This window comes from Lasioglossum baleicum, chromosome 9, assembly GCF_051020765.1.
Source record: "Lasioglossum baleicum chromosome 9, iyLasBale1, whole genome shotgun sequence".
Lineage (NCBI taxonomy): Eukaryota > Metazoa > Arthropoda > Insecta > Hymenoptera > Halictidae > Lasioglossum > Lasioglossum baleicum.
This window is the reverse complement of record NC_134937.1, coordinates 3,483,761-3,505,029: the sequence shown is the minus strand read 5'-3', so window position 1 is coordinate 3,505,029 and position 21,269 is coordinate 3,483,761. Positions and strand designations below refer to the sequence as shown.

At 39.1% G+C, this 21,269-nt stretch overlaps 2 protein-coding genes across 3 annotated transcripts; both read left to right on the top strand.

Moving 5' to 3' along the window:
- Positions 1 to 840: 840 nt before the first annotated feature.
- On the top strand, positions 841 to 6,659 carry LOC143211808 (15-hydroxyprostaglandin dehydrogenase [NAD(+)]-like). Its single transcript, XM_076429803.1, has 7 exons — positions 841 to 1,003; positions 1,839 to 1,937; positions 2,297 to 2,423; positions 3,971 to 4,077; positions 5,072 to 5,245; positions 5,325 to 5,473; positions 6,478 to 6,659. The coding sequence occupies exons 2-7, from the start codon at positions 1,842 to 1,844 to the stop codon at positions 6,611 to 6,613; spliced, it is 789 nt and encodes a 262-aa protein (XP_076285918.1). The 5' UTR covers positions 841 to 1,003; positions 1,839 to 1,841; the 3' UTR covers positions 6,614 to 6,659.
- A 1,954-nt stretch (positions 6,660 to 8,613) lies between these two features.
- On the top strand, positions 8,614 to 16,584 carry LOC143211826 (15-hydroxyprostaglandin dehydrogenase [NAD(+)]-like). Of its 2 annotated transcripts, none has more exons than XM_076429830.1 (7): positions 8,614 to 8,632; positions 9,638 to 9,736; positions 10,096 to 10,222; positions 11,773 to 11,879; positions 13,144 to 13,317; positions 13,397 to 13,548; positions 16,401 to 16,584. In XM_076429830.1, exons 2-7 carry the CDS (start codon positions 9,641 to 9,643, stop codon positions 16,534 to 16,536), a joined length of 792 nt encoding a protein of 263 aa, XP_076285945.1. In that variant the 5' UTR covers positions 8,614 to 8,632; positions 9,638 to 9,640; the 3' UTR covers positions 16,537 to 16,584. The 2 variants fall into 2 exon arrangements, with proteins under 2 accessions (XP_076285945.1, XP_076285944.1); XM_076429829.1 differs by lacking the exon at positions 8,614 to 8,632 and adding an exon at positions 8,639 to 8,799.
- Positions 16,585 to 21,269: the final 4,685 nt, after the last annotated feature.

The following is a 21,269-nucleotide window of genomic DNA, read 5'->3' as shown; positions in this document are numbered from 1 at the left end:
TTCCTCTCGCCTATAAGGGCTGTGATATCGGGAAGGACCAATTCCCAGAGGCCTATGATTGTTGCACTTACCTAATTCAAACTTTACAACCTAGGGAACTTGGCGTCTGCGCTGGCACTAGTATTTTGACTTGCATGAGAAAAATTTATATCCGGATTCCCAAGAGCTCAAGCAAAAATCTTATGAATTTTTTAAAATCTGCCGTTGCTTCGTCTCCTGCAGAATCGTCTCCTTCTGCGCCGTATCCGGATATAAATTTTTCTCATGCAAGTGAAAATACTGCTATTGTGTTTTGGGCTCATGTCTCGGGGCCCGACCCTCGAGCTGGTCAAAAGGAACTTGAAGGATCCGAAAGGAACTTTGAATTAGTTACAGAAATTAGTTACAAATGGATCCGTAGCTTCGGATCCTTCTGCTTCGGATACAAAAATAACTAGTTAAACTTCGGATCAAGTTCCTTTTGGATCCGAACCTTAAGAGAGATCACGAATATTAGTTACTTATCTTTTAGTTGGATCCGGATTTAGTTACTTTTTATTTAAATGCTGCCCAACTCTGATTTAAACTATGTTGATAATAGATGATAATAACAATGAACTATAATTCACAGCGTATTTAAAGTTCTATTATTTATGGTCAAAGACAATACAATGATGGTGATTTATTTCCACTTTGAATATGTACATTTCTTTTTTTCAGAAGGTGCGATATGTATGATGGGCCGGTACGGGGAGCGAGACGCGCGGCCGGGTCGAGGAGGTGTAGCCTTCGATTCTCGGCCGCAATGATGAAATAATTCCGAGCGCTGGACTAAACCCTGAGCTACCGTGTTTACTGTATGTATGCGTTCAGTTCAAATGTTGTCCTCGATAGAATCAGCCACGTTACATTTAAGCAATCCGTTTTAAAAAGCCGTTATTACAGAGTACTCTGTGATTTCATTCTTTCATATCCACCTATCCACTGCACACAAGCTTCAACATACATATATGTAAAAAACTTTGTAAGTAAACATTTATTATCGTTTCGTACCTTTGGCTTTCTTGCGTAACACGAGCACTGCAGATATAATTATACTAATGGAGTGATAAGTCTAACTTGTTGTTTTGAAAAGAATAAGTAATTTTAAGAAGACATTATATGTATTTTCTGTTTCATTTAACGAAAATTGAAAAGAAAGATAATAATATTTTAATGATATGACTTTTAAAATAAGTACACATACAATTGAGACATCGTAAATATAGATCATAATTTTAAATTTTCATTTTGAGCTGAAATAGAAAAGTATTGAAAAGTTCCATTTCTATTTTTTTTCATGAATTTTTACCATTTTCAAATTTTTTAAAATCATTTTTGCACGTCATTTACTAAATCAATGCTTCTAATTGCTACAAAAAGTGAAGTTGTTTGGTCGAATTTTTAAAAAGTTATTATGATTTAGATAATAAAATAAGATGTACTAAAAATGTGTAATGATTATAACAGATCGCAAAACAAGTAATTTTGATACCTTGCCTTAGTAGATCTTATTTAGATCAAACTTCTTATAAAATTTAAAGAAAACGAAAATTGAAAGAAAATTGAAGAAAAAGATTTAGAATTCAGCAACTTTTTCAAAATTCAGCTCTTCTTATTAAATGTGAATAATTCTCCTTTAATTCAATGGCGTTCAGTTTGAATTGTAATGTGATTTAATTTAATAATTCAATAGCCGAAGAACCAATTTTGTGATGAATAGATCACCCGAGGTCTACAAAAGTTTTGTAAAATATGATTATGTGAATCGTATCCTGTAATTTTATTATTTCATTCCCATTTCTTTTAATCTATTTCAGACCATGGACAACATTAAAAACATGAATATTTTGGTCACCGGAGCAGCCAGAGGTATTGGCCTTACTTACGTACAGCACATGCTGAAGAATGGAGCTAAGGTAATATTTTCGCACATCTTTACAACTATTAAATCGACAATCTGGAATAGTGGATTGAAATCCAAATTATTTATTTAATCAATAAACGGGGTGACATTTTCTTTCGCGTGCAAAGCTATGAATTAGAAATGGGATTACTATTAAATGGCAATTAGACAGTAAGAATTAACCAAATAGTAAACTACTGATAAGTTAGACAAATTACAATTGTGTAAACGAGTGCAGTTGATTATTTTATTGATGTGCAACAGAAATTTTCGAAACAAGATGAAAGAAGTTATGAGCATGGATGTACAGTTTTTCGTTCCGTTCAATTGTTCAGCGTTTTTGTGAATCAAAAGTATTCTCAATTCTTTTAGATTGTTTCCATCCTCGATTTGCCCACATCTGCCGGTACCACAACTGTAGCTAATTTGGAAAAAGAATTTGGAAAAGGAAAGGCACTGTTCTTCCCGTGTGACGTGACAAATGTTAAACAATTCGAAGGTACCTTCTTCAATTTTTTAAATTCATATACATGCAATTTCTGAGGTCCTATTTTTGGTAAAAATGGAATTAGGATTTTAAGCTTAATTACTTATTTTTATCAAAATTGATTAAATCCATACTTTAGACCAGCGTTCGGAATTATTTCATCGCGGCGGCCGAGAATCGAAGGCAACACCTCCTCGACCCGGCTGCGCGTCTCGCTCCCCGTACCGACCAATAGTTCGGAGTTCCTCAGGCCCTTTCCATACTCGCTAGTCGTGGCCCTAGAAGAACTAGGGCCGCCACAGAGAGCGAGATGCACGATCGGGGCGAGGAGGCGTAGCCTTCGATTCACGGCCGCCGCGATGAAATAATTTCGAGCGCTGGTTTAGACACATTATTTAAACTTACAATTTACATAGATATGATAAGAAAGATTAGACAATTTTTCTGGAGGTAAAAATGTCATGACATACGATCTGCAACAAAAATTTATTATTGCCGCCTTCTGGTAGCACCTATGTATTACTGTTTTCCAATGTCTTTGTTCATATTATCAAAAGTTCATATTCAAATGAATTTTTTCATATTCCCACTGCAACCCAAGCATGTCAAACACGTCACCGATTTCTTAAAATTAAATTGATAAAATGTGTTTCTTGCGGCCTATAGAGGGGGAATTTGGCCCAAAAAGTCGGAAGAAATTATAGTTACAATAGTAGGCCGTTCAATTCGTCTGATACAACATAATGTCAACTATAATTTTATGAAATCAAAAATAGAATTCTAATGGGTGAGTGGGTGGTGCGTTTTAGTCGTCGGAATGGGAGTGTGCTTTAGTAAAGTTATGTTTTGGCTAGAATGAATTAGGTGAGAAATATGGGAAATTACAAGTGCTTGTTTGGATGAGATTTCTCTGTCAAGGGTTTCGCTCATTTCTTACTTCACAATAACATTATAACCAAGTGTCCATTTATTTTCTCTTCTGATAAATATCTGACATTTTCGTTATGGCACGGCGTGTTTACATAAAGATGTACAATAAATATGAACTTCAATTGTTCACTAAATAATCAACAACACTATAAGGATATATGTACAATACTAAAACGGTCATATTAATGCCACTAATTTTCACGTTTACCTCTTTCCACTAAGAGTCCACTTATTGTTGCCCATGACTGTAAGTATTTCTTGATTTCTTTCAATGCCATTACACAAACACGATACATTAGCATGTTGATATACCATAAAGATACCGTATTTTAGCAGCAATATTATAAACAATATATGTCAAATATATCACAGTAAAAGAATAAAAAAATTTAAGAATATTACAATATTGTTTTCAATATAATGAAGTCATTAAGGGATGAAACCAATTTTTATTTTATTCCTGCTCCCCACAATCGATACAGAACATTTTAATTTTGCACAAAGGTCCGCTGTCTAGTTATAAAATTACGCATGCGATTATCCACTTACATACACATCTTGAAACATTTACCATTCGATAATAGGATCACAAGAGCGTGAGCGTAAACAAGAAATCGTTTCTATTACAGAGACTTTCAAGAAGGCTGCAAACGCCATGGGCGGTATCGACATTGTTATCAACAACGCCGGTGTAGTAAATGACAAAAACTGGAAGTTGACCGTTGACGTGAACATGGTGAGTGAAATAAAATCCAGTTTTATTGACTTACATACTAGGTATTTTAAAACTATCTATCTAGAAAAACAATTTTATTAAATTTCTTACCAAATTGCACAAAGTAGACAAAACATCACTATGGTGTTTGAGATTGTCATTAAGATAACATTTTAATGACTTTTAGAAAACAGTTGAACTGTAGTACTTATAATTGGGTCCCATCAAAATCACCGACACAGGTTTCACCGACAATTTAATAACTTTGCCCGACAACGTTTTTGACCGATAACGACTTTAGTCGAGGACAGTATTATCCCATATTAACATCATTTGGCAACAACTTCAACCGACTGCATCTAACTTCTAACAGTGTAATAATTACAGTAATGTCCGACTATACGACTATAATTCCACTGGGGGGCATACCCCGCGAGGGACCCAGAAGCTCTAGCTGCCTCTGCTGCCGAGCAGTGTGAACACGCCGCGTAATCGGATACCGGGTGGGAGGGTATATCGGTGTGGAAACTACGTTCGACGTGGTCTTTGAAGCCACAAAAAAGTAGTGTCCTTTTTTGATCTAGGTCACAACACAGAACCGAGAAATGACTTACAGTCGGACATTACTGTCTATTTTTATACAAAAGTAAAAGTGTCAGTGCACAATAGTTAAAGAATAAAACGTCAGCACCGTCTTTACAAACGATATTACTATCAGATAATACAGAGACTAAAATCGTTGTCGGTTAAATTGGTCGACGGTCAAGGTCGTTGTCGGCCAAAGTTATTGTCGGTCAAACCTAGAATCAGTGAAATATTGTCGGTGAAACCTGTGTCAGTGATTTTCATGGAACCCTGTATAATTAAGACTAAACGATGGTAGTTGCCCCTACCTTTAGCATCCATTATACTTTTGCACTTCTGTAGAACGAATTGCATTAGCTATCAACGAATGCAATTCCCATTGAAAGTTTCCACTGAAAAGAATCATACGATCATTCAATTTGGATTTCAGGGTGGTGTGATCCAAGGATCTCTCCTCGCCATGGAGCTGATGCGCAAAGAGAAAGGTGGCAAGGGTGGTGTTATCGTAAACATTTCGTCTACCATAGGCTTCTACATCAATCGCTATATGCCAGCTTACTGTTCCAGCAAGCACCAAGTGCTTGCATTCAGTCGTGGCCTTGCGGTAAATTCATTTAAAAGCATATTTAACACAACACGTGTTAGAATTCATTTCCATCTTCATCAAAAATTGATTGTTGCAGGGGTGGTACGAGGAAACCAGTGTCCGTGTTCTCGTAATGTGCCCTGGTGTCACGACAACCCCAATTATCGATAATTTGGAGTCGTTTGCGTTCGACTTTGTTGACAAAAAGAAGATGGTGGAGGAATTCAATTCATATCCCACCCAGGGGTGAGTTAATGTCATTTTAATTAGTTTAATTCGTCGGCTCTAACGTCGATATTTTTTGACGAGATCTAAATACAAATTTTGATTATGACATACTCGACTACACGAAATTTGATTAGAAAGTTTAAAAGTTCCATAGAACCACTGCTTGGACAATTACCATATAACAGTAATTTTTTACTTTTAAATTTGCTGTTGTAAGAAAATAGTTATAAATCCACTGAAACTTTCACTCCATATATGTATCTATGCATAAATAGAAAATTTTTACTTTTTCGGAAATAAGAAAAAGTTCCAGTTGGACAGTAACAGTTATTCTGCTTTGAAAATGTTAAAGTACTTTCAAACAAACTTACAATGTAGTATTACATAAGTTTGTGGCTGAAACCTTGAATCATTCTATAGAGTTCTAGTTGTATACAGACATTTGCAAGTGAGATGGAATATGTTGAGGATTCCGCGTTCACAAGGAACAATAAATAATGAATCAGTAGTATTGATTAAATCAACTCTATGATGAGCTCTGACTTACATTTATAAGTTGTGAATACTATATAATGTGACGAAAAGCAAATATCTTTATGATTCTAAATTCGAAAACTAAATGCTGAACACTGAACGTAGTATACTACGTACATAAAAGTACGTAAGAGTAGAATAAAATAATATTACGACTTGCTTATTCATCTAATAATGCTAAGTAAGTGGTACAAATAGTTTAAACTTTTATACTTTAATTTAAAATATCTGTTGAGAAATAAATGTTGCTTCAAAACTTTAATTATTAACCAAGTATTAAATAACTGTTAAAATTGATCTTTTATAACAGAAATGGAATTTTAGGAAATTTATTCTTTTATCTGGACAAATAATTTCGTCTCCACATGTCTGACAGACACGAACACGAAGTTAAAGAAGCGATGATTACATTTGTAGGATTTTTCTTTTTACGTACTTGTGACATAACGATGTGAATGTGTACTTATAATTTTTGTTCTTTTTGCCAGACCCGAGAATGTAGCGAAAGCAATGGTCTTACTGATCCAGAAGGGCAAGAACGGATCTGTGTGGGTCAGTGAAGGAGAAAACCCACCGTACGCTATCGAATTCCCTCCAATCGAGAGGGTGGAACTGAATTTGTAAAAACAGATCTTCGTTATAATAAAGACTGCGGAATTGTGATTTTAACAATTGATGAAACCAATTTTTAGGAAACTTTGAGATATGTATCTTAAAATCTTCTGTGAAATAATTTTTTTACCAACTCCATTATTTTCTGTCAGCTCACTGTCTTTATCCACCAGCACCTAGTGCAGCTTTGTAAAGTATAGTCGCGATACTTTTCCCATCGCCAGTTCCGAGCAGGGAGAAATATCGTGTGGGGACACTATTTTTTTAAGACTGTGTCTACTCTACTGCGCCGAAAGTACTGTCCGACCAACGAGAGTTGGCACAGAGAAACTCGCCGGTACAACGTGGTATCCCTACTCCGCGCTATACGTCCTCCGCGATTGGTCGAATCGCTTAACGAAGACAGCGACCGAGTGTCTTGAGCATGGTTGCCATATTCCGCGGGAACCAGGCCCCTTACCGCTGCGCCCCTCGCCCAGCTGCGCCGCTGAGACCGCCCCACTCTTCCCACTAACGCTGACGCGTACCGCTAACATAGCTTGCTCCACGCGGTATGCGTCAGTGTTAGTGGGAAGAGTGGGGCGGGCTCAGCGGCGCAGCTGGGCGAGGGGCGCAGCGGTAAGGGGCCTGGTTTCCGCGGAATATGGCAACCATGGTCTTGAGTGCGACTGCAATAGAGCGATGCGGTGACGACGAGCACTATGACCACCGTGCCGCCAGAACCTAAATGCAAGAGTGCGTTCCGCAGCCCAGCGTCAGGAGTAAGGTTGCCATATTTTGCGGGACCAGGGAATCCAGCCCCTTACCGCTACGCCCCTCGCACAACTGCGCGGCGGAGCCCGTCTTTGCACTCTTCCCACTAATGGTGACGAGTCAGAGTGGGAAGAGTGCAAAGACTGGCTCCGCCGCGCAGCTTGGCGAGGGGCGCAGCGGTAAGCGGTAATTCCCTGTTCCCGCAAAATATGGCAAGCCTGGTCAGGAGTCGAGTCTCGCAGATCCTCCTACAACCCACTAGCAAAAAAATTCTGTGCCAACTCTCGTTGGATGGTCAGTACCCGCGTCAGCTTTTCTTCAAACTTTAACAAGCATTTACAACTATTAGAAAGTATAAGAAATCCAAACCAAAACACTTCGTGTAAAGGTTGATGACCAAGTTCGCCGGCCCATCCACTTCAGTGATATGAAGGATGGACCAAGTTCCTCTCGCCTATAAGGGCTGTGATATCGGGAAGGACCAATTCCCAGAGACCAATGATTGTTGCACTTACCTAATTCAAACTTTACAACCTAGGGAACTTGGCGTCTGCGCTGGCACTAGTATTTTGACTTGCATGAGAAAAATTTATATCCGGATTCCCAAGTGCTCAAGCAAAAATCTTATGAATTTTTTTAAATCTGCCGTTGCTTCGTCTCCTGCAGAATCGTCTCCTTCTGCGCCGTATCCGGATATAAATTTTTCTCATGCAAGTGAAAATACTGCTATTGTGTTCTGGGCTCATGTCTCGGGGCTCGACCCTCGAGCTGGTCAAAAGGAACTTGAAGGATCCGATAGGAACTTTGAATTAGTTACAGAAATTAGTTACAAATGGATCCGTAGCTTCGGATCCTTCTGCTTCGGATACAAAAATAACTAGTTAAACTTCGGATCAAGTTCCTTTTGGATCCGAACCTTAAGAGAGATCACGAATATTAGTTACTTATCTTTTAGTTGGATCCGGATTTAGTTACTTTTTATTTAAATACTGCCCAACTCTGATTTAAACTATGTTGATAATAGATGATAATAACAATGAACTATAATTCACAGCGTATTTAAAGTTCTATTATTTATGGTCAAAGACAATACAATGATGGTGATTTATTCCCACTTTGAATATGTACATTTCTTTTTTTCAGAAGGTGCGATATATGTATGGCCGGTACGGGGAGCGAGACGCGCGGCCGGGTAGAGGAGGTGTAGCCTTCGATTCTTGGCCGCCGCGATGAAATAATTCCGTGCGCTGGTCTAAACCCTGAGCTACCGTGTTGACTGTATGTATGCGTTCAGTTCAAATGTTGTCCTCGATAGAATCAGTCACGTTACATTTAAGCAATCCGTTTTAAAAAGCCGTTATTACAGAGTACTCTGTGATTTCATTCTTTCATATCCACCTATCCACTGCACACAAGCTTCAACATACATATATGTAAAAAAATTTGTAAGTAAACATTTATTATCGTTTCGTACCTTTGGCTTTCTTGCGTAACACGAGCACTGCAGATACAATTATACTATTGGAGTGATAAGTCCAACTTGTTGTTTTGAAAAGAATAAGTAATTTTAAGAAGACATTTTATGTATTTTCTGTTTCATTTAACGAAAATTGAAAAGAAAGATAATAATATTTTAATGATATGACTTTTAAAAAATAAGTACACATACAATTGAGACATCGTAAACATCGATCTAAATTTTAAATTTTTATTTTGAGCTGAAATAAAAAAGTATTGAAAAGTTCCATTTCTATTTTTTTTTCATGAATTTTAACCATTTTCAAATTTTTTAAAATCCTTTTTGCACGTCATTTACTAAATCAATGCTTCTAATTGCTACAAAAAGTGAAGTTGTTTGGTCGAATTTTTAAAAAGTTATTATGATTTAGATAATAAAATAAGATGTACTAAAAATGTGTAATGATTATAACAGATCGCAAAACAAGTAATTTTGATACCTTGCCTTAGTAGATCTTATTTAGATCAAACTTCTTATAAAATTTAAAGAAAACGAAAATTGAAAGAAAATTGAAGAAAAAGATTTAGAATTCAGCAACTTTTTCAAAATTCAGCTCTTCTTATTAAATGTGAATAATTCTCCTTTAATTCAATGGCGTTCAGTTTGAATTGTAATGTGATTTAATTTAATAATTGAATAGCCGAAGAACCAGTTTTGTGATGAATAGATCACCCGAGGTCTACAAAAGTTTTGTAAAATATGATTATGTGAATCGTATCCTGCAATTTTATTACTTCATTCCTAATTCTTTTAATTTATTTCAGACCATGGACAACGTTAAAAACATGAATATTTTGGTCACCGGAGCAGCCAGAGGTATTGGCCTTAGTTGCGTACAGCACATGCTGAAAAATGGAGCTAAGGTAATATTTTCGCACATCTTTACAACTATTAAATCGACAATCTGGAATAGTGGATTGAAATCCAAATTATTTATTTAATCAATAAACGGGGTGACATTTTCTTTCGCGTGCAAAGCTATAAATTAGAAATGGGTTTACTATTAAATGGCAATTAGACAGTAAGAATTTATCAAATAGTAAACTACTGACAAGTTAGACAAATTAAAATTGTATAAACGAGTGCAGTTGATTATCTTATTGGTGTGCAACAGAAATTTTCGAAACATGATGAAAGAAGTTATGAGCATGGATGTACAGTTTCTCGTTCCGTTCAATTGTTTAGCGTTTTCGTGAATCAAAAGTAATCTCAACTTTTTCAGATTGTTTCCATCCTCGATTTGCCCACATCTGCCGGTACCACAACCGTAGCTGATTTGGAAAAAAAATTTGGAAAAGGAAAGGCACTGTTCTTCCCGTGTGACGTGACAAATGTTAAACAATTCGAAGGTACCTTCTTCAATTTTTTAAATTCATATATGTACATGCAATTTCTGAGGTCCTATTTTTGGTAAAAAAGGAATTAGGATTTTAAGCTTAATTACTTATTTTTATCAAAATTGATTAAATCCATACTTTAGACCAGCGTTCGGAATTATTTCATCGCGGCGGCCGAGAATCGAAGGCAACACCTCCTCGACCCGGCTGCGCGTCTCGCTCCCCGTACCGGCTAATAGTTCGGAGTTCCTCAGGCCCTTTCCATACTCGCTAGTCGTGGCCCTAGAAGAACTAGGGCCGCCACAGAGAGCGAGATGCACGATCGGGGCGAGGAGGCGTAGCCTTCGATTCACGGCCGCCGCGATGAAATAATTTCGAGCGCTGGTTTAGACACATTATTTAAACTTACAATTTACATAGATATGATAAGAAAGATTAGACAATTTTTCTGGAGGTAAAAATGTCATGACATACGATCTGCAACAAAAATTTATTATTGCCGCCTTCTGGTAGCACCTATGTATTACTGTTTTCCAATGTCTTTGTTCATATTATCAAAAGTTCATATTCAAATGAATTTTTTCACATTCCCACTGCAACCCAAGCATGTCAAACACGTCACCGATTTCTTAAAATTAAATTGATAAAATGTCTTTCTTGCGGCCTATAGAGGGGGAATTTGGCCCAAAAAGTCGGAAGAAATTATAGTTACAATAGTAGGCCGTTCAATTCGTCTGATACAACATAATGTCAACTATAATTTTATGAAATCAAAAATAGAATTCTAATGGGTGAGTGGGTGGTGCGTTTTAGTCGTCGGAATGGGAGTGTGCTTTAATAAAGTTATGTTTTGGCTAGAATGAATTAGGTGAGAAATATGGGAAATTACAAGTGCTTGTTTGGATGAGATTTCTCTGTCAAGGGTTTCGCTCATTTCTTACTTCACAATAACATTATAACCAAGTGTCCATTTATTTTCTCTTCTGATAAATATCTGACATTTTCGTTATGGCACGGCGTGTTTACATAAAGATGTACAATAAATATGAACTTCAATTGTTCACTAAATAATCAACAACACTATAAGGATATATGTACAATACTAAAACGGTCATATTAATGCCACTAATTTTCACGTTTACCTCTTTCCACTAAGAGTCCACTTATTGTTGCCCTTGGTGTAAGTATTTCTTGATTTCTTTCAATGCCATTACACAAACACGATACATTAGCATGTTGATATACCATAAAGATACCGTATTTTAGCAGCAATATTATAAACAATATATGTCAAATATATCACAGTAAAAGAATAAAAAAATTTAAGAATATTACAATATTGTTTTCAATATAATGAAGTCATTAAGGGATGAAACCAATTTTTATTTTATTCCTGCTCCCCACAATCGATACAGAACATTTTAATTTTGCATAAAGGTCCGCTGTCTAGTTATAAAATTACGCATGCGATTATCCACTTACATACACATCTTGAAACATTTACCATTCAATAATAGGATCACAAGAGCGTGAGCGTAAACAAGAAATCGTTTCTATTACAGAGACTTTCAAGAAGGCTGCAAACGCCATGGGCGGTATCGACATTGTTATCAACAACGCCGGCGTAGCAAATGACAAAAACTGGAAGTTGATCGTTGACCTGAACATGGTGAGTGAAATAAAATCCAGTGTTAAATTATTATATTTGCGTGGAGGTGAGAGGTAGACGCCACATGTTTAACTTCACAACTTTATATTTTCCAGAATGTACATTAATACAACTTAAACAACTGTATCTTTACAGAACTTTTTAAAAATACTTGTAAATGAAAATACTCTTTTGTATAATAATATTGCTTAATTACTTTAATTAAGCCTTTCGTACAAACGTGGTCGCGGTTACAGCTATAAATACGGAGCGTCTTGTCGTGAGTTAATATTTCGAACGGCCAACGATTTCTAACGGTTCGTGCGCGACCGCTGATTGGCCACTTTTCCGATTTACTAGAAACAAACTTGCCACAGTTAAAATCATAGTTGTATTTTAAACATCCAGTTTGGTAATTATACAGAAAAGTACTGCCCACTCCGATTTTGATGAAATTTAAATATGTTATGCAGCAACACATTCTGAACAGCTTTTTCCTGTTCCAATATAGGGGGTCGCTTTTAGTTTTCGAGATATTTGCAAAAAACCATCGCGAATACTGTATTGAATTTTTCGTATTCCTGCACGCTGCGCTGCAACGTAAGTCTGTTTCGGTGCGACGTTTGTTTACATTTTGACGCTGTAGTGATAAGAGAGAAAACAGGGGGGCGGAAAGGGCCAGACTGACACCACACACACCCACCCAGTGTTTCACACGCACCCACTGTTTCTAAATTATACTCTAGATTCTTACGTATTTTCACGTGCTGATTACAAATATGATATTGAAAGTTTGCGCACATGTTAATTTCTTAACGGAAACCTTCTTTTTAGAAACACTGGGTGGGTGTATGTGGTGTCAGGCCGGCACTTTCCACCCTCCCGTTTTCTACCTCATCTCTACACTGTCAAAATGTAAACAAACGCCGCACCGAAACAGGTTTACGTTGCAGCGGAGCGTGCAGGAATACGAAAAATTCAATACAGTATTCGCGATAGTTTATTGCAAATATCTCGAAAACTAAGCGACCCCCCTATATTGGAAAAGGAAAAAGTTGTTCAAAATGTCAATATCTATAACATATTTAAATTTTATCAAAATCGGAGTGGGCAGTACTTTTCTGTATAATTATACCTCCAGTTTTATTGACTCACGTACTGCGTATTTTAAAGCTATATGTATATCTAGGAAGACTAGAAGAATTGCGTTAGCTATCAACGAAGGCAATTTCCATTGAAAGTTTCCACTGATAGGAATCATACGATCATTCAATTTCGATTTCAGGGTGGTGTGATCCACGGATCTCTCCTCGCCATGGAGCTGATGCACAAAGACAAAGGTGGCAAGGGTGGTATTATCGTAAACATTTCGTCTATCGTAGGCTTCTCCATCAGCCGCTATTTGCCAGCTTACTGTTCCAGCAAGCACCAAGTGATTGCATTCAGTCGTGGCCTTGCGGTAAATTCATTTAAAAGCATATTTAACAAAACACGTGTTAGAATTAATTTCCATCTTCATTAAAAATTGATTGTTGCAGGGATGGTACGAGGAAACCGGTGTCCGTGTTCTCGTAATGTGCCCTGGTGTCACGACATTCCCATTGATCGATTATAACTTGGAGCCGTTTGCGTTCGACTTTGTTGACAAAAAGAAGATGATGGAGGTTTTCAATTCATATCCCACCCAGGGGTAAGTTAATGTCATTTTAATTAGTTTAATCCGTCTGCTGTTCCGTCGATATTTTCTGACCAGACCTAAATACAACTTTTGATTATGACATATTCGACCACACGAAATTTGATTAGAACGTTTAAAAGTTCGATAAACCACAGCTTGGCCAATTACCATTTAACAGTAATTTTTTACTTTTAAATTTGCTGTTCTAAGAAAATAGTTGTAAATCCACTGAAACTTTTACTCCATATATGTATATATGCATAAATAGAAAATTTTTACTTTTTCGGAAATGAGAAAAAGTTCCAGTTGGACAGTAACAGTTATTCTGTTTTGAAAATGTTAAAGTACTTTCAAACAAACTTACCGTTTAGTATTACATAGGTTCGTGGCTGAAACCTTGAATTATTCTATAGAGTTCTAGTTGTGTACAAACATTTGCAAGTGAGATGGAATATGTTGAGGATTCCGCGTTCACAAGGAACAAGAAATAATGAACCAATAGTATTGATTAAATCAACTCTATGATGAGCTCAGACTTCCATTTACAAGTTGTGAATACTATGTATACAATGTGACGAAAAGCAAATATCTTTATGATTCTAAATTCTAAAACTAAATGCTGAAAACTGAACGTAGTATACATACTACGTACTGTCACGTTAACCTTTTTCTGGCGAGCGGTTTGACTCGCGAAAGCCGGTTAACTTCGGACCTTGCAGGCGCTGAGACCAGGCGGCGCGGCGCGGCGCGGCGCGGCGCGGCGCGGCATGCAGGCCGAGTACACGCGGTACGCCCGAGCCAAAGAAGGGACTCGAAGATTCGACGATTCTCTCACGAAAACGAAAAGTTCGGGCGCCAGGCACCTCAAAGATGCCGCGCGAAACGCGGAACAATTCTCGAGCTCGGAGAAGCCGAGTTTTGTCTCGAGCTATTTATTGTAGCAGTCGTTGGAATACTACATCTGCGGCCACGTGTCCGCGACACGAGATCCCGCGCTCTTCATACAGAATAGCGAAAACATGTTCGTTCTCAGCGCGGTTGTCCTACAGTTTTCGCTCACGACGATACCGCTGAAATTTATCGCCGTTTCTTTCGTAACAGGACTTCGGAAACGCGAGGCGCAGATGATCGGCGAACTGCGAGACTGCCGCGATGACTTCCGCACGTGATTCGCCCCGACGCGTACGCTAACGATTACGCGATCGAAGGTCGATGAAAACAATACGATGCTCGGCGAGAAACACAGGATTCGAGAAAACACGAAAATATCGAAGAGATTTCTTTCACGAAACGCGACTCCTCTGAGGACACTCTTTCGCACGCAATTCAAAGAGGAAAACTCTCTCGAAATGACCCGAAAATCTCAAAGCATTCCCAGAACGAATGCGAGCGAATTATCGAGGACGGAACGGGAAGCGTTCGTCCTCGCGCGACGAAGGTCGAGCCGTCGTGCTACGAAATACCGAATAGTTCACAAAAGTGCGGCTTACCGTTTCTCGTTTTCAATGCCTTTTGACGGAACTGCTCTCGATAGAGCGTGAGGCACGGCCGGAACGTAGGTGGACTTCGTCCTAGACGCCACGAAAACCTCCAACGGGCACTTCTCGGTTTCCCGACTCTAAATTACAATTAGCTCGCAACGCGAATACAGAGCGCACGTCATGCGATAACGAGAGCCAGCGCGACAGTGATCTATCGATTTTCGGCAATCTATCGGATCGAACCCGGTTCCCCCCACTCGATCGCGTTTCCGAAGTCCCAATGGCGCATTTACACCGCGCGAACTCTTCGGCACAGGAGCGTTTCCTGTAGCGTCCTAGGGCCCCGGACAGTCGCGAAATTGGCCAAGGAGCCTATCGCTCTCTTGGCCAGCGGTGGGGCTTCCTCTTCTTGGTTACGAGGGCACCGACCCCGGGGCAGCTCTCCCTTGACGGGGCGAGACGGGGCGGCGTCAGGATTTTTAACTGGTCGCAGTGGACGTGATGTTAAGTAGAGCTGCTGTCCTGGCGACGCCTCCGGTTTGTTCGCCGAGTGTGCTCGTACCAAGCCCTCACCTCGAAACGGCCATTTGCTTTATATCGGGCGCTTCCTGGCTTCGGGATGCTATTGCGTACCCGTGACAATTCGGAAGATCGGTGGTTCCTTCAGCGCGTCTCATATACGGCCCTGACTCTTGCCGTTCTCGGTACGCGCGACAGATGTCATTCAAAGATCCTCGATAATATCGGAATCTCAAAGAGGAGCGTTCTCGAATCCTGCATTTACGGTATCGTGTCCCGTTAGAGGGCGTCCGGTCCTTTATTGTTCCCTAAAACGACGACGAAATTGACGGAGAAGTGACGTCGAAAAAATTGCAACGTCACAGTACATAAGAGTACGTACGTAAGAGTAGAATAAAATAATTTCACGACTTTTTTGCTAACTAATCTATGTATGACCGTCACTAAACTCCAACATGGCGGCGCACTTACCTATAAAAATACTGCAAATTGCTCAGATTTAAGCAGCCATAACTAATGAACCATTGATCCTGCAGAATTGAAACTTAGATTTCTCAGCTCTCCTCGTTCAAATCTACTGGATTACATACCAAATAGATAATAGTTTATAGCAGAAAGACAAACATTTTTGGTCCCGTAAAATAAAGGGCATCCCCAATGTAATTAATGCGATAAAATAAAAATTGAAGAATTTTTCAACTTAGAAATTCATTCTTTTATCTGTACAAATAATTTCGCCTCCCATGTCTGACAGACACGAACACGAAGTTAAGGAAGCGATGATTACTTGTAGGATCTTTCTTTTTACGTACTTGTGACATAACGATGCGAGTGTGTACTTATAATTTTTGTTCTTTTTCCCAGACCCGAGAATCTAGCGAAAGCAATGGTCTTACTGATCCAGAAGGGCAAGAACGGATCTGTGTGGGTCAGTGAAGGAGAAAACCCACCGTACGCTATCGAATTCCCTCCAATCAAGAGGGTGGAACTAAATTTGTAAAAACAGATCTTCGTTATAATAAAGACTGCGGAATTGTGATTTTAACAATTGATGAAACCAATTTTTAGGAAATTTTGAGATATGTATCTTAAAATCTTCTGTGAAATAATTTTTTTACCAACTCCATTATTTTCTGTCAGCTCTCTGTCTTTATCCACCAGCACCTAGTGCAGCTTTGTAAAGTATAGTCGCGATACTTTTCCCATCGCCAGTTCCGAGCAGGGAGAAATATCGTGTGGGGACACTATTTTTTTAAGACTGTGTCTACCGCTCCGAAAGTACTGTTCCTCCAACGAGAGTTGGCACAGAGAAACTCGCTGGTACCGCGTGGTATCCCTACTCCGCGCTGCACGTCCTCCGCTATTGGCCGAATCGCTATTGCGACTGCAATAGAGCGATGCGGTGACGCCGAGCACTATGACGACCGTTCCCGCCAGAACGTAGAAGCGCAAGAGTGGGTTCCGCAGCCGATCGTCAGGAGTCGGGTCTCGCAGACCCCTTACACCCCACTAGCCAAAAAAAATCTGTGCCATATCTCTCGTTGGACGGTCAGTACCCGCGTCAGCATTTCTTCAAACTTTAACAAGCATTTGCAACTATTAGAAAGTATAAGAAATACATATATATAATTGTCTATGTGCGGATAATAAAGGAGAGTCCCCTCTCTCTTTTGACACAATCCTGAACTCTCTCGCACGTTTAGGTTTTGCGTAACACTTCATTTTTTATCAAAATCATGCATTTTTACAAAAATCAAGGGTTTTCGAAAATGTAGCGTGATAGTGCAATTTTACTATCGGATTTGGTTTTAGAGTGGTAAATTTTATTATATAAAAATCACTCGACAGTAATCGTTGAACACGAAAAAAGTTTAACTTTGTTGACGGTATATTGTTGGAACATGTATGTATAGTGTTACGGTGAAATAGGAGACTTCGTGAAGATCGACGTATTTTACTTTGGCGAATCACTACTCAGACGTTTGAGGAACACAAAATGACTTTAGTTAAAGGTTGAATCAGTGCTTCGATTGTGCCCAAATTTTCTCGCGCAGGCGCGAGAAAACAGTAACGTATCTACTATTGGGTAGCAGAGCGGCCAGAGCCCTGAGGTAGTTATATATTGGCGGGAATGTACCGAAATAATCTTACCGCACAAAAAGACTCCAGGACGTGTCCTACGAGTCACAAAATATACACAAATACACCTGGTATACATTCATTTTTTAGAATCAAATCATATAAATTTTCTAAAGTTCTGCGGGGTGCTCAAGGAACCCCATTTTATCGAGAAGCTCACGTTACCGAGGCTGAAATCGCCACGCATGCGCGAGGAAAGTTGGACTCAATCGAAGCACTGGGTTGAATCGGCTTGACGTGCCGTAGCAGAGGTAACAGTCGACTAACTCGATACAAGAATTTAGAGTGTCTTATATGCTAATGTATAATCTTATGGATATAATGGATAATCTTTGAGGGTGCAAGGTTTTGGGATTATTCTATGGTACAAAGTACTGGGCCGCTGAGTCACTGATGAACTTGGGCCTGGTGACGTGTTGCGAGGGCGGCATCTTGGTCTAATCGGGCCGTGGCAATTGCAAAACATGCGAACGCAAGCGAACACGAGCGAACTCGAATAGACGAGAGAAGACGCGCTTTGTCTAAATCAGCGCTCGGAATTATTTCATCGCGGCGCACAGTGGGCCAGAATGGCTCGGTAGCTGTTCATGAGCTAAAAAATGAAAGTCCTCATATCGATTTTTAACCAATGCACAGTGATTCTTAAATGTCCATTACATTCGAAAACAATAATATTAATTAAAGTTATTAAAAACTCTCGTCACAATAAGCGTTCAAAGATCAAACTTTTTCAGGTATGATTTATCACCGAAAAAATTCCTTTTCTTCATAACGGTGTCCTGGAAAACCTACTGAAGATTAAGTGCCCAATTTTTTTTTATACGAAGAATGTATATTTTTGTTGAGGACGCACCAGGAACTAAACATTATTGTTCATAATTTGTTATAAAAAAAAATACTGAGTCAACTAAGGAAAATCGTCAAAGTTTTTCACCTTTGACAAGGAATAAGTTAAAAAATGATCAAAAATGATGGCTCTAACAACGTGGAACATTTTCAGCAACATCTCCTCTAAAAGATCCTGCAAAATTCGCGTCCCCCCTCAGACCACCGTGAAAATTATGATAGTTTAAAGCGTCGCGTGACACGCGCACAGAGGTGAGTTCGATGGAAATCGTGGCCAAATTATTCATTATTCACACGAGTTTTCAGACATTTCCGGTGGTGTGACAAAAAAATGTTTCGTACAAAAAGTAATCAGTAGTCAGTCTTCTACAAATTTCAATACAAAAAATTTCAATAATTTTTGTTTTTTAATCAAAAATGGTGTGCACCTTGAATATTTATTTATAACTATATATTTTTTATTAAATAATGTTATAGCTGACGCCAAGACTAATCCAACGATATATTTAATGTGGTCTTTATGTTTTGAAATAATGGTGAACAGCCAGTTTTCAAATATTATTCATTATTCACACGAGTTTTCAGACATTTCCGGTGGTGTGACAAAAAAATGTTTCCTACAAAAAGTAATCAGTACTCAGTCTTCTACAAACCCCAATACAAAAAATTTGAATAATTTCTTTTTTTAAATAAAAAATTGTGGTCAGCTTCAATATTTATTTATAACTATATATTTTTTATTTAATAACATTATAGCTGACGCCAAGACGAATTCAACGACCTATTTAATGTGGTCTTTAAGTTTTGAAATAATGGTGAAATAGGCGTGAACAGCTACCGAGCCATTCTGGCCCACTGTGCGGCGCGGCGGCCGAGAATCGAAGGCTACGCCTTCTCGCCCCGACTGCGCGTCGGCCATAGTTCGTCTAGGCGCCACGAATAGCGAATATGACCTTCTGAATAATTAACATTTCTTGAACTATTTTATATTCCATTTTTGTATGTGAGACGAGTGTTGCTAATTACAGACAAGTAGTAATGAAAATGAATTTAAAGTCCAGAGTTGGGCAAAATATGTAATTAGATACAAATTTCGGATCACGAATAAAAGATACAAAATTTTAATTAATCAATTTTAAGGTTCGGATCCAAAAGGAACTTGATCCGAAGTTTAACTAGTTATTTTTGTATCCGAAGCAGAAGGATCCGAAGCTACGGATCCATTTGTAACTAATTTCTGTAACTAATTCAAAGATCCTTTTGGATCCTTCAAGTTCCTTTTGACCAGCTCGAGGCTTGAATGAACACGTTCCGAGGCCCGAGACCTGAGCACAGAACACAATAGCAGTACAATAAACACGGCCGGGCGATCCCCCGGTCAGGCAGGTAGCTCGGCATGAAACCCCTGACAAGTGAAACCTGAACTAGTTTATTTTTCCGCGATGCCCTCACGAAAGTGCCACCAGCCGATTCGTGGCGTTCTTCCGATTAAGAAAAGTCTAAATTCGATAGAATTCGGTCACTGCTTACTGCTTTTAGTTGAGAAGATATCTTGGAAAAAGTAACTAATTAAATATTTCTGCCCATCATCGGTGCCTCGGGCGCATAGTCCGAGTGGTGCAATAAACACGGCTGGGCAATCGCCCGGCCGTGTTTATTGTACTGCTATTGTGTTCTGGGCTCAGGTTTCGGGACCCGACCCTCGGGCCTCGGTACGTGTTCATTCAAGCCTCGAGCTGGTCAAAAGGAACTTGAAGGATCCGAAAGGAACTTTGAATTAGTTACAGAAATTAGTTACAAATGGATCCGTAGCATCGGATCCTTCTGCTTCGGATACAAAAATCCCAACAAAAACATTCTGTAAACAGGAGCCAAGTTCTTATGGCCGTAAAAAGTTGTGAGATCAAACAAAATACGGCCAAGTTCGTTAGCTTAGAAATACCTCTTGGAATACTGAAAGAAGCGGTTGTGAAAATTAGTTAAAAAGAACGCTATTTAATTTTTAATGAGTTACATGGTGGGCTAAATTATTCAAACTCTGATTTAAACTATGTTGATAATAGATGATAATAACAATGAACTATAATTCACAGCGTATTTAAAGTTCTATTATTTATGGTCAAAGACAATACAAGGATGGTGATTTATTTCCACTTTAAAGATGTACATTTCTTTTTTTCAGAAGCTGCAATATACAGGGTGTCCCAAAATTCGTGAAAATGCCGAAAGGGGGTGGTTCCTGAGACCATTCTAAGAGACATTTTCCTTTGCACCAAAGTCAACTGCGGCTTTGTTTAGGAGTTATTAACGAAAAACACGGACCAATCAGAGCGCGCCCTAGGCCGCCGCGCCGTCACGATGCGATGTCACGGCGTACCGCGACACTCGCTTGCCGGCGCGGCTTGGCGCGCCGGGCCAGGGCGCGCTCTGATTGGTCCGTGTTTTTCGTTAATAACTCCTAAACAAAGCCGCGGATAACATTTTTGCAAAGGAAAATGTCGCTTGAAATAGTCTCAGGAACCACCCCCTTTCGGGATTTTCACGAATTTTGGGACACCCTGTATGTTGGGCCGGTACGGGGAGCAAGACGCGCGGCCGGGTAGAGGAGGTGTAGCCTTCGATTCTTGGCCGCCGCGATGAAATAATTCCGTGCGCTGGTCTAAACCAAGCTTGCCATATTCCGCGCGTGCCAGGCCCCTTACCGCTGCGCCCCTCGCCACGCCACTACGCTCAGCTAGCCCCACTCTT

What these genes read in the sequence shown, in the direction of transcription:
- LOC143211808 (XM_076429803.1), top strand. Translation starts at nt 1,842, where the DNA reads ATGGACAACATTAAAAACATGAATATTTTGGTCACCGGAGCAGCCAGA. An exon ending in TGCTGAAGAATGGAGCTAAG is followed by an intron (nt 1,938 to 2,296) that starts GTAATATTTTCG and finishes CAATTCTTTTAG; the next exon opens with ATTGTTTCCATCCTCGATTT. An exon ending in AATTCATATCCCACCCAGGG is followed by an intron (nt 5,474 to 6,477) that starts GTGAGTTAATGT and finishes TCTTTTTGCCAG; the next exon opens with ACCCGAGAATGTAGCGAAAG.
- LOC143211826 (XM_076429830.1), top strand. Translation starts at nt 9,641, where the DNA reads ATGGACAACGTTAAAAACATGAATATTTTGGTCACCGGAGCAGCCAGA. An exon ending in TGCTGAAAAATGGAGCTAAG is followed by an intron (nt 9,737 to 10,095) that starts GTAATATTTTCG and finishes CAACTTTTTCAG; the next exon opens with ATTGTTTCCATCCTCGATTT. An exon ending in TGATCGTTGACCTGAACATG is followed by an intron (nt 11,880 to 13,143) that starts GTGAGTGAAATA and finishes TTTCGATTTCAG; the next exon opens with GGTGGTGTGATCCACGGATC.